Raw genomic sequence first — 11,133 nt, forward strand, 5'->3', positions numbered from 1 at the left:
AAACTTAAATATTTTTCATATGCTTCAAAAGCTTTTTGTTGCTATGGCAACATGAATTTGAAAAATTCTTTTCTTTGTTCATTACGCATATTCTTTGAGAACGTCGCTTAATTTCTGATACATTTTTCTTTCTGAAACCTTTGCCAGGAAATATGTCTGACAAATATGAGAATGAAACCCAAACGAGCCCATCCTCCTCGGCCATCAGTAGCACCTCCCAGGGTCAACGACCTGGACCAGGCAGTGGGGGCGACGTCTTGTCTCTGCAGACGAGCAGTTCGCCGTCCTTGGGCTGGCCGAATGACGACGACGCTGACATCGAACATGAGGAAAGGGACTCCAATGAAGAAGCGGAAGATTTTCCGCGCGGCGACTTCTTTGGACAGGACGAAGAGGATGTGGTCGTTTTGGCACCCAACCATCCTTTGCTCAGCAACTTCCACAAGGCTATTTTCAAGCATCTCTCAAGACAAAAAGAACAACTGGCAATTGATATCAAGGAAATGGTAAAAATTAAAGAATACATATAAAAAAATTCCCTAGAATAAAATAAATCTTTATAATTTTTAAGGCCTCCAAAGTGAAAGTCAAACGGAGGGAGTCTGATGATGTTGCTGAAAAACTCTACCTTGTGCAACAGTCAGTGAGTCGGCAGCACGCCCAGCTCGATATAAAAACGGAAAATGCTGCGTCAAGTGCAGAGTTGCGAGACGAGTTGGAAAAGTGCAACAAAGAGTTTACAGGAAATCACCGAGAGGTGGCGAAAAACTTGCAAGAAGCTCAAATTATGGGTATTTTTTTTTTGACAATTTAAATTTCTCTTCATTAAAATAAACAAATTGATCTTTTTATCAGAGCAAAACCTTTGGCACTCTTTGGGTGAAAAAACTCTCAAGGACAACCTGATAAGGAGAAAGGAAGAAGAAGCTGAAGCCCAGCTGGCTCTCGTACGACGTCAAACAGAGAAGGCGAAAATCGACAAGCGCAATTTGATTGAAGAGAAAAAGAAACAGGTTAACTGAAAATTAATTTTTATCAAAACGCACTAAATTAAATTTTTTGTCAACCTATAGGATGAATTTGTCTACAGACTGACATGCCAGGTGTCGGACCTGCAGGCCCTTTTGGCTAAACTTGAGCACCAAACTGCGTCAAAGCAAAACGAGGAGGCTAAATTGCAGCAGGCGGTGAAGATGGCTGGTGTGGATTTGGAGGAGCTAAGTCGAGACCAGCATCGGCTGTCGCAAGTGTGGCAGAGGCTGCTGGTTGCGGCCAAGAATAAGGACTCAGAGTTTACGTTTTTACTGGAGAAGACAGAGTGAGTCATTTTCTGCAATGAAAAATGTAATTGGATAATATATGAATATTTTAAATATTTAGATCAATCCGAGAAGGGATTAAACTTGCTGAAAAATTAAACGAGCAGTATGTGAAAGGCTGGGAGGTGGAAAAGAAGCACAACGAAAAGTGCATGGCTGCCTACAAACGCATCCAGAGAGAAAAGGCGCGTTTGGATGTGCAAATTCGGAAGGAAATCAAAAGAGTGGAGGAGCTGCAGGAACAGATGGACAAAACTAGCGCTTTGGTTGGAATGACAGAGGACAACGTGAAGGAAATAAACAGGGTAGGAAATAACTTTAATTTTTCAGAAAATATAGGTTAAAATTTTGTGAACAGGTTTTGCGCTCAAAGGAGAGCAGGCTGAAAATTCTTGAGCATGAGATTCTGAATCTGCGCAGTAGTGAGATGGAGCTGGAAAAGAAATTACTTGAAGCCATGAATGCACAGGCAACTCAAGATAAATCAGTGCAACTCACGATTAAAAGAGTTGATGAGCTGAATAATATTTTGGATGGACAAGTGAGTTCACTTTTTATAAAGAAAAATACATATTTGCTAATTGGCAAAATAAAGGAAAAAGAAAAGGCTCAGAAGGAGATGCAATTTGCCCAAGTGGAGTTAGAAATGCAAAAGCTGAAGCACGAAGAGGCGCAGATAATTGAGTACCAGAAGCAGCAGGTGGAAAAGGCAAATGAAGGCAATTGGGAAGTGCAAGTTGCTGAGCAGGAACTCCGCAAGGCACAGACTGAGCTCTCGGTGAAACAGGGGAGATTCGACAGGTTGAACTCAAAGCTGGCAGCGCATGTTGAAAAAACTGGGGTGAAATAAAATAAATTAATGTACATTAATTATGTTTTGTTTCCATTCATTTAGGGCCAAGAGATGAACCCTGCCGAAGCAAGAATAACTGAAATGGAGAACGAGATAAAAGCTCTGTCTGCAGAAATACAGAGGCTCCAGAAAAGTTTGCTAAGAAAAGAAGTGGCGTTGATGGACAGAAATGAGAAAATGAGCAAATTAAGAAAGGAGGCAGAAATTCTGCAAAGAAGTAATGTTTAGAGTTAAAAATGAAATATATATGAATTTTTTTTTGTATGACTTAAGTAGAATAAATAATAATAATAATTATTATTTATATTTTGTAGGTTTGGAAAATCTTCAACACAAATCAAGAGGCCAAGTGGAAGAGTTGGAGCGACTGAATGCGCTGAAAAGCTCTGTCAAGAAGAGTTTGGAAAACCAAGCCTTGGCTTTATCAAACGTAGACAAGGAAATAGCCAAAACAAAAATGGAGCAACTTGAACTGCAAAAAGACAACCTTCTCTCAATAACTGGAATTCAGTCGGTGGTCAAGGTGATAAAAATTGCTAAGCCTCTTTTCTCATAATAATGAGAAATCGTTTTAGGAAGAGGAGCTGAAAATGCACGAGCTCTCGGGAAAATTGCTCTTGTTAAGCACAGAACGCAATCAGCTCTACGATACTTTGAGGCAGTTGCAGACAGAGCAAGTCGACCTGGAGGGAAAACTTTCACTGGCCAGTGAAACAAAACTTGCCATTGAAAGGGAACGGGGTTGCCAGGGAGAAATTTCAGCTATGAAAACTGAGATCCACAGAATGGAGGTAATTTTTTTTTTTAAACATGCGGTCACCGTTTAAGACGCTTGGTGAAGGTTCGCTTGAGTCAATTGAAAAGGGCCCAAGAAAAGTTGAAACTAGACCTGGAGCAGTGCGTCCTGAGGAGAGACGCCATGGTGGATTCCAACAGAGTGCGGCACCCCAAGCACTCAGTGGCCAACTCAGCTCGACTGAAGGCCCTGCGCAGATATGAAACTCTTAAATACAATAATGGGCAGTTGAAATCGGTACAAAAATACATAAAAAACTTGAAAATTGTAAATGATTATTAAAACATTCAGAAACTAGACAAATATGAGAGTGACAAGGTTTCACTGAAAGTGATAGAGCGAGAAATAAATGGTTTGGAGGAAGAGCTAGAGGAGAAGAATAATCAGATTTATAAAATCGCAGAACCTTTAAAGGCAACTGGAAGCAGGTTGCACAGCTTGAGAAGCATCAAGAAGGAGGTAAAATTTCAGCGTTTCCTTTCCAATTATTATAGAAATTGTATTTGACAGAAATTAGAGCAACTGGTGCACGAGCAAAAGGTTGCTCGGGGACTGGGAGATGCCAGGGATGGAAAATACAAAACCCTGTGCAAGTCAGAATCCTCACTGATAGCAGAGACAGAGAAGCAAAAAGTGGTGCACTCAAACTTGATCTCCATCGTTGAATCTCTGGAGCCAGACTTTCCGCAACACAAGTCTCACTTACACTCAATCATGGCCACGCTGAAGAGCATCAAAGTCAACTACCAAACTCTGTCGGCAGCTCCGAGTGTGCAAGAAACTGACGAAGCTTCTTATGTTCAATAAAATACCTACGTTTTTATTTTTTGCCCAAAAAAGTATTCGATGTATTTTATCAAGATGTCCAGTTGATTATGTGATAATTCCTCTTTCCTAAAAATCAAGATGGAATACAATTATTTATCATGATTTAATCCCATTTAAAATGCCTACCAGTTCTGACTAGAGTAATTTTATTTTTCAATATGAAGTCCGCTGGGTGAAATACTTGATTTGGATCATTCATTCTACGCATATTCACATAAAACCCGCCTGCCGATATTCTGGGCTTTGCATCTACTGTAATACATTATTATTAATACCTGAAAACACTGGATTTCAAAATGTTATTACTTTCATCCCGGTAGCATTTAGTTTCAAGAGCGAACTCCATTATGGTTCTAGTCTTATTTGGGTCCAAGGTGCAAACACTTGCTCCAGAAAATAATCTGTTGATGCTTTCCAAGGGTAGCTGCTCTAGAGCTGCAAGGTCTCCTTTGTAAAGTGCATCGGAGGCCAGTTGTGCTGTCCGCAATCCAGATTCTGCTTGCAAAAAGAAAATTTAATCTGGATAAATCTAAAAGAACAAAAACAAACCTCCATGGACTAGGAGGGTGACTTGTTCTGCCAATGCCTCCTGAGCAGCTCTTTTGTGCGGTTCCTCCTAGAATTAGTTTCGATCAGTGGAAGAAAAATTACATTCCATCTTAAATCTTACTAAGAGACTTTTCCGAAGATTATCTATTTCTTCGTCTGGCAAAAACGTAAAGAGTCTCAATAGATTCTCCGTGTTCAAATCTGGAGTTCGAACAAAGAACTGGTATAGCTCAAATGGTGGCGTTTTATCTGCATTCAACCAAACTGCATTCCCAGCAGACTTTCCAAATTTACTTCCCGACTCAGACACAATCAGGGGCAATGTAAGACCTGTTGGTAAAAATTCTGAATTATAACTTGTTGACTTGAAATGGGTCATCTACCATAAACATTCTTTTTTTCAGCTTGACCGATGAGATCGTGTCCGGAGACGATGTTACCCATTTGGTCATTTCCTCCCACCTGGTGGAACCAAATTAGCAACAGAAAGTGTAATTGTATTTTCTTTTTACCTGAAACCTGCAGTTGTAGTTTTTGAGCAAGTGGAGCCAGTCATAAGATTGGAAAATTTGGTACGAAAATTCAGTAAAACTGATTCCTTGTTCACTGGCAAGTCTTGATTTTACACTGTGCCTGGAGAGCATTTGACCTACTCGAAAGTGTCTCCCAATGCGTGAAAAGAAGTGCAACAAGTCCAGCTCTTTGTACCAGGATAAATTATTGACAACTCTGTGGAAAAACAGAAAAAAAGTTCAGTGATCCACTGACATGATTCTGGAAAATAGGACAAACCGAACAGGAGGCAGTTGCTTCTTTTGCCAGATGAAATCATGATGATTCTTAAAAATAGTCTCAATGTTCTCCCTGATTCCTGCAGCGTTGGCCTCCACTTTTTGATAAGCCAACTCAGGCCTTTCTGTGGACCTTCCACTCGGGTCCCCAATCAGCCCAGTTGCACCACCAACCTGTCAGAATATAAATATGCTAGGTTAAAAGTCAAATCAAAAATTGAAATACTATACAAGGGCGATCGTGTCGTGTCCAGCCCTTTGCCAGTGCAAGAGATTGATGAGGATCAAAAGATTTCCAACATGAAGACTATCCGAAGTTGGGTCGAAGCCGGCGTAAACACACTGCTGACCAGATGACAAAAGCGCAGACACTTCATTTCTAAAAAATTACCTAGGTAATTTTTTTAATAAAGAGAAGTAAATTTGGAAAAAAAAACCTGGCTTCGTTTGGAAATATATCTTCAAACAATTTGCCTCTCCTCAATCCCAGCACGTTTCTCTCACTACTGAAGTACCTCCTCAAGGGCAGAGACAACCATGGCAGGGCTCGCATATTTAAAAATTAATTAAAGGGATTTCCAAAAGTTCAGTTAAAGGCTGGAACACCGGCTACTTTTTGTAAAATAGGGCTTATTTTATTTTCAAGCCAGAGCTACTTTGTCTTATTTTGTGAAACACCGGCTATTTTATGCCTACCGCGAAACTCCCGATTTGAGCTACCGCCATCTGTTGGTTAGTGTTCCACACTATCCAGTACATTCCTGGATCCACCAGGTGGCAGGTGTGTCGGCCACTCCCAGCCCCTCCTGAGCAACACCCCCATTTTCCCGCTTGAAAGCTCAAATATTTGTTTATATCGATGGAGGGCGACGAATATGCCGATTTCCTACTTAATTACCAACAACAAATGAACAATTTCGTCTTGCAAACTGGAATAGCACTTGCAGTAACACTTAGCAACCAAAATACAAAGAATAGGAGCGTGGGGGTTCATGAAATCAACAAAAAAAGAAATGAAAAAGGTAGGTTCCTAAAATTCAATGATATAATTTATTTTAAATATCGGAAATAATTCCTAGGTTTCTACCACAACTTGTATCAAGAATTAAGGGTCCACCCTCAACGATTCTTTAAATTTTTCCGGATGAGTGTTAAACAATTTGACTTTTTATGTGAGCTTATTCGACCCCACTTGGTCCAGAAAGATGTCTTCACTCATAGACCATTTCCAACTGACATGAGGGTTGCAGTCACCCTAAGGTGTGCTATTTTTTTGAGTGTACTATTTAAAAAAAATATATTGACTATTATTTTTTGTCAATGTAGATTTCTGGCCGCCGGTGATAGCACTCATACGCTAGCTTGTGCTTTTCGAATCGGAGATTCAACCTGCAGGCAAATAGTTGCTGAAACATGTGCAGCAATTACATCAGCTCTGATGCCTCAATACATTAAAGCGCCAACCAAGGAGGAATACAAAGTAATTGCAAAAGAGTTTGAAGACCGCTGGAATTTGCCAAACTGTATTGGGGCGGTGGACGGAAAGCATGTAGTAATGAAGTGTCCACCGAACTCAGGTTCAACATTCTTTAATTACAAAAAACAATTTAGTGTGAACCTCTTTGCCGTCTGCGATGCAAATTATTGTTTTACAATTGCCGAGGTTGGGTATGTTGGTGTTTTAAGTGATGCTGGAGTTTTTAGATTGAGCCCTTTTGGCCAGAGCATTCTTAATGAAACCCACCCGATTCCTGAAGCTGGGTTGCTTCCAAAAGCAAAAAATGATCAAAACTGTAATTTCTTCTTTGTTGGAGATGAAGCTTTTGGACTCCGTACTGATTTTCTGATCCCTTATGGAAAAGGGTTGTTGAGTGTGGAAGACGAGCTTCTTTCGTACGAGAGGCGTGTTTTTAATTACCGTCTCTCAAGGGCAAGGCGGGTAATAGAAAACACTTTTGGTATTTTGGCAGCCAGGTGGAGAATCTTTCATCGAACAATTGAAGCTCACCCAGAAAACGCCTGTCTTTTTGTGCAGGCTTGTGTATGCCTGCACAACTTTTTAATGAAAACAAAAGAAAGGAGTGGTGTGAGAGTTCCTCCTGGCTATTTTGGGGATGTTTATAAGAGGGGTGAATTATCCGTTCCGGGTGCATGGCGAAAGTCAATTGAGGGGTCTAAATTAGTAGATCTCCCAATGAGATCAAGTCGCACGCCAATTACTGAAGCAAGGGTTCAACGAGACATGTTGGCCCGATACCTGACTTACGACTATGCACTGCCATATCAAGAGAAGTATGTAAACCGGGGTGTTCAGAGAGCCGAAGAGGCTCTTAAAACTGTCGCCAGCAGAAAATGATTTCAAAGATGTCAGAAATTGTTGTTGCCAAAAAGAGCGTTTGATTAAAGAAAGAGCGTTTGATTAAAAAATTTCATGCTGTATTAGGTTTAATTTTGTGTGTGTTTTTTTTAAAAATTAAAGATATGTAATTGAATTTATAAACTTTTATTTCCTTTCAAAAAATACATGTATTTTTATATCAATAAACAAGTTGTTTTAATTAAACCTTCCAGATGGAAATTGTGTAAATATTGTCACTAAGTTTTAATTTTAAACATATTAAATGCGCATTTTAATTTAGGTTTTTGTAGAAAAATACAACCTGATTAAAAGTAAAACTGGTTAATAAAAACACAAACAAGTCTTCATTTAAATAAGTTTGGTTTAACAAAAGATGATTGCACTTAATGAAAAATTGCTTATGTTTTAAAAAGATTAAAAGGGTTTAATTGCACTTGTGCCCAAATATTCAATCAGTAGTGATCATAAATGGCCTGATTGCTTTCAGCCAGATCAAGAATTTGTCTCTGAACAGTCCTTGAAAATGTCTTCAATATGTCTCCAGATATCTCATTGTCCTTGAGCATATTTCCCCATGTGACTAAACACTGAATCAGTGGCTCTGGAAAAGCTTCAAAGCTGCCAGGCTTGACCTTAGCAGGTGGTGGTGTTGGTAGTTTGGGCAGTTATCGATTATCATGCCAACTGTGTCTGAAATTAGATCAAAGTTGGCAGACCTCTTCTTCTTACGCTTTGGTGTCTCCTCCTCAAAGTTGTCTTCCTCCAACTCAGGATCTTCACACTAAAATTAAATTTTGTAAACTTTTGAAACAATATAAAATATAAATTAAACGCACATCGACAATATCAGTAGGTTCTTCCAATTCAGTGGGTGTTGATTTTGGCCTGCAAGTCATGGGAGTATGAACATTAATTTTCAAACATAAATATAAAATAATTTGAAATTTCTGCATAATAAAGCTTTCAAATGCATTTAATTTAAATATGGACCAACATTCTAAATTGTTCATTTTGTTATAATATTGTTTACTTTGAACATATATAAATAATTGTAAACTTACTTATATTCCATGCTTGAAACAGTCTTTGAAGATTTTTGCCTACTAATGATTACGTCATTCAGAAACATCATTTTGTCATAAAACTTAAAAAGTTTTTGTTTTTTTCCTCCTTCCGATCCACTTCGTGACGAGTCAGTGTTTGATCTGCGTTGGGTTGAGAAATTATTCCTGAGATTTTTGAAAGTATTCTTGCAGTCTGATTGGGAGAAGAAATATGTAATTATTGCGTAACTTTCAATTTTAGTTCAATTACCAAATTTTAATTCACGACTCCACTTTTTCCAGGTTTCCTCAACGTCTTTTGAGTTCTTGTAGTCTTCAGACGAAGTGTCCCATACGCTGGGGGTTATTTTTACCAAGTCGATGAGTTTCTCCTTCTCTGCGTCCGTCACCTCAACCTCAGGCTTCAGGTCCGGCAAGATTGGGGTTTTTTTCCTAGGTTTTTTAACCTTTGGAACGGTGGGTTTGCTCATTTTCGAAATAATTCAAGGATTCACACAGTCTGCGAGCACAGAGCAGCTATGTTTATCAATTTCAGCGGGCAAAACCATGTGGGTTGGTTGTGCGCGCGAGTTTTAAAAATCATGACCTACGTCACTTTGAGCACTGTGCGCAGGCGCCTCAAAAACAACGTCTGGCTCGACCAGAGGTCTGGCCGAGCTTATTTTTGAAGCCCACATAGAGTAAGGGGGGAGTGGCCGAAGCCCAATCGAATAAAATAAGCTCTTATTTTCTACAAAAAGTAGCCGGTGTTCCAGCCTTTAAAATAGTTAGCGGGTTAAGGAGAACAAATTTAATACATTTCTCGCTCTTGTTGTTGCCTGTGTTTTGATTTTAAATCTCACGTGCTGGCTTCTGGCTTGGACCCCGCCCCCCTCAACCAAGACAACAACTAAAGCAGTCAAAATAGAACATTGTTATAGCAAACTGATAGCAACAATCTATGTCCAAGAGTCCCAAAAAATTAAAAAATAATAGTTTTGTAAAATAATTTTGTAAAATATTTGACTAATGTTTAATTAATTGCAAGTGCAGGATTTTTTATTACATTTCTTATGTTGGTATGAGTGAAATTCGTTCGCAAAATCCAAGCAAAATCGCAACCTCGCAGTTCTTGGACTTCTTGTGTTCCCGTCAGTCTGCTGGCTCTACATCAAACGCTCACTTAAGATAGTGCTGAGCAATTGCTGTCTTAGGGCATGCTAAGCCAAAATTACTGCATTTTACACTGCACTTAAATCGATCGAAGCGCCAATTATTTTTGCGGTCAGACCAGCCAATCACTCGACCAGAAAACTCTATTAAAAATATAAAATTTTCATATTTCGCAATATTTACTATGAAAAATTTTTATAAAGACTTAAATTAAAATATAATTATAATTGACTAACGTATAGATCAATTTTTTGACGCAAAACAATTAAAATATCTAGCGCTTTCTTATTTCTGCTCTGTCATTCTTTTTTAAATTAATTTCCAATTAAAATTTGCTAATTGCACATTTGATGAAAAAATCTTGAAAATTAAAAACAGTGTAATCAATTTATAAATAGCAATAATTTCACTTCACCATATAATATGTAAGTTACATTATAAAATCTGATAAAATCCAATAATAAAATTATTTCAGGATCACGATCTGTATTATAAACTTATTTTAATGATCCACAACATCACCTGTCAAAGAGTTTTATTGTAATTTTAATTTTCCAAGTTTTAAGTGAAAGGAATTAAATAATTGAAAAAATTTTAATTTTAAAAGACAAAATGATTTTAGGGGGAAAATTCATTTAGAATATATTTGTTGTGTTTGAAATATAATTTTTTATTTAAATTTTTAATAATGAACAAAAGATTTATTAATTTTATAAAAAAAAAATATTAATGGTATTACAAATTTAGTTTATTGCAAACCAAAAAAATAATAAGTTGCAAGTAAGGGGTTTGCATATTATTATACTGACTGATTATTTAATTGTTTAATAAATTCTATTTTATTTAAATTATTAATGGGTAATTGTTCAATAATATCTATTGTTTAAATTAATACTATTGATAATTGTTTAATAATTATATTGGTTGGGGTATTCTGTTAAAACAAATTGGGTCAGCTTACAAACGGGCTTTATTTAACACAACAATTCTGGCAGAATGGTAAATTTCACTGACTCGAAATTGTTAGTTTAATGTCTCTTGGAAAATAAACAAAGGGGAGCGGTGTTCCCTGGGTAGGCCGGCTGGCTGCCCTGGAAACGTCCTTGCTGGACACCCGGCGGCTCCCTGCAGGTCGGCGGCGGCTCTCGGCGCGGCCGGGGCCCACGGCGTGCTGGTCTCTGGCGGCGGACGTTCGTACGCCTTCGTCCGAACGCTCGCTGGCGGTGTGCCACGTCGGCGCCCGAATCCTCGGACAGGAAGGAGCTGGGGACAAAAACAATGGGTCACTCGGCTGTACTTCCGTCCCACGTAGTGGTTTGACCTTTCGGCCAAAAGAAGGCCTCAGGGAGAGACTAATTGGAATCGTCTCTCTTACCTGGCAAAGCTGCTCCGTATGGCTTCGGACGGCTCAGCCGCATCCGG

At 38.7% G+C, this 11,133-nt stretch overlaps 4 protein-coding genes across 5 annotated transcripts; 2 read left to right on the forward strand and 2 right to left on the reverse strand.

Annotated features, from left to right (window-relative positions):
* The first annotated feature begins 4 nt into the window (after window positions 1-4).
* Window positions 5-4,311, forward strand: LOC132194685 (coiled-coil domain-containing protein 40-like). Its single transcript, XM_059616123.1, has 13 exons — window positions 5-506; window positions 572-791; window positions 856-1,013; window positions 1,074-1,318; window positions 1,381-1,624; window positions 1,678-1,860; window positions 1,915-2,160; window positions 2,215-2,389; window positions 2,487-2,695; window positions 2,748-2,963; window positions 3,014-3,205; window positions 3,260-3,427; window positions 3,479-4,311. Exons 1-13 carry the CDS (start codon window positions 153-155, stop codon window positions 3,773-3,775), a joined length of 2,907 nt encoding a protein of 968 aa, XP_059472106.1. The 5' UTR covers window positions 5-152; the 3' UTR covers window positions 3,776-4,311.
* Window positions 1,057-9,417, reverse strand: LOC132194687 (tyrosine--tRNA ligase, mitochondrial). Of its 2 annotated transcripts, none has more exons than XM_059616126.1 (11): window positions 5,574-5,857; window positions 5,368-5,515; window positions 5,138-5,310; window positions 4,858-5,074; window positions 4,729-4,807; window positions 4,467-4,675; window positions 4,346-4,412; window positions 4,103-4,291; window positions 3,923-4,048; window positions 3,785-3,862; window positions 1,057-1,330 (listed from the first exon to the last, which is right to left on the reverse strand). In XM_059616126.1, the coding sequence occupies exons 1-10, from the start codon at window positions 5,687-5,689 to the stop codon at window positions 3,825-3,827; spliced, it is 1,362 nt and encodes a 453-aa protein (XP_059472109.1). In that variant the 5' UTR covers window positions 5,690-5,857; the 3' UTR covers window positions 1,057-1,330; window positions 3,785-3,824. The 2 variants fall into 2 exon arrangements, with proteins under 2 accessions (XP_059472109.1, XP_059472108.1); XM_059616125.1 differs by lacking the exon at window positions 1,057-1,330 and adding an exon at window positions 9,318-9,417 and having other exon boundaries at window positions 3,207-3,862; window positions 5,574-5,726.
* On the forward strand, window positions 5,881-7,699 carry LOC132194686 (uncharacterized). The gene is made up of 3 exons (XM_059616124.1): window positions 5,881-6,158; window positions 6,216-6,396; window positions 6,463-7,699. Exons 1-3 carry the CDS (start codon window positions 5,996-5,998, stop codon window positions 7,490-7,492), a joined length of 1,374 nt encoding a protein of 457 aa, XP_059472107.1. The 5' UTR covers window positions 5,881-5,995; the 3' UTR covers window positions 7,493-7,699.
* LOC132194689 (uncharacterized) lies at window positions 7,634-9,286 on the reverse strand. Its single transcript, XM_059616127.1, has 4 exons — window positions 8,810-9,286; window positions 8,557-8,752; window positions 8,332-8,380; window positions 7,634-8,276 (listed from the first exon to the last, which is right to left on the reverse strand). The coding sequence occupies exons 1-4, from the start codon at window positions 9,027-9,029 to the stop codon at window positions 8,088-8,090; spliced, it is 654 nt and encodes a 217-aa protein (XP_059472110.1). The 5' UTR covers window positions 9,030-9,286; the 3' UTR covers window positions 7,634-8,087.
* Window positions 9,418-11,133: the final 1,716 nt, after the last annotated feature.

This window comes from Neocloeon triangulifer, unplaced genomic scaffold, assembly GCF_031216515.1.
Source record: "Neocloeon triangulifer isolate White Clay Creek 2 clone unplaced genomic scaffold, ASM3121651v1 ptg000008l, whole genome shotgun sequence".
In the NCBI taxonomy this organism is placed as follows: Eukaryota; Metazoa; Arthropoda; class Insecta; order Ephemeroptera; family Baetidae; genus Neocloeon; species Neocloeon triangulifer.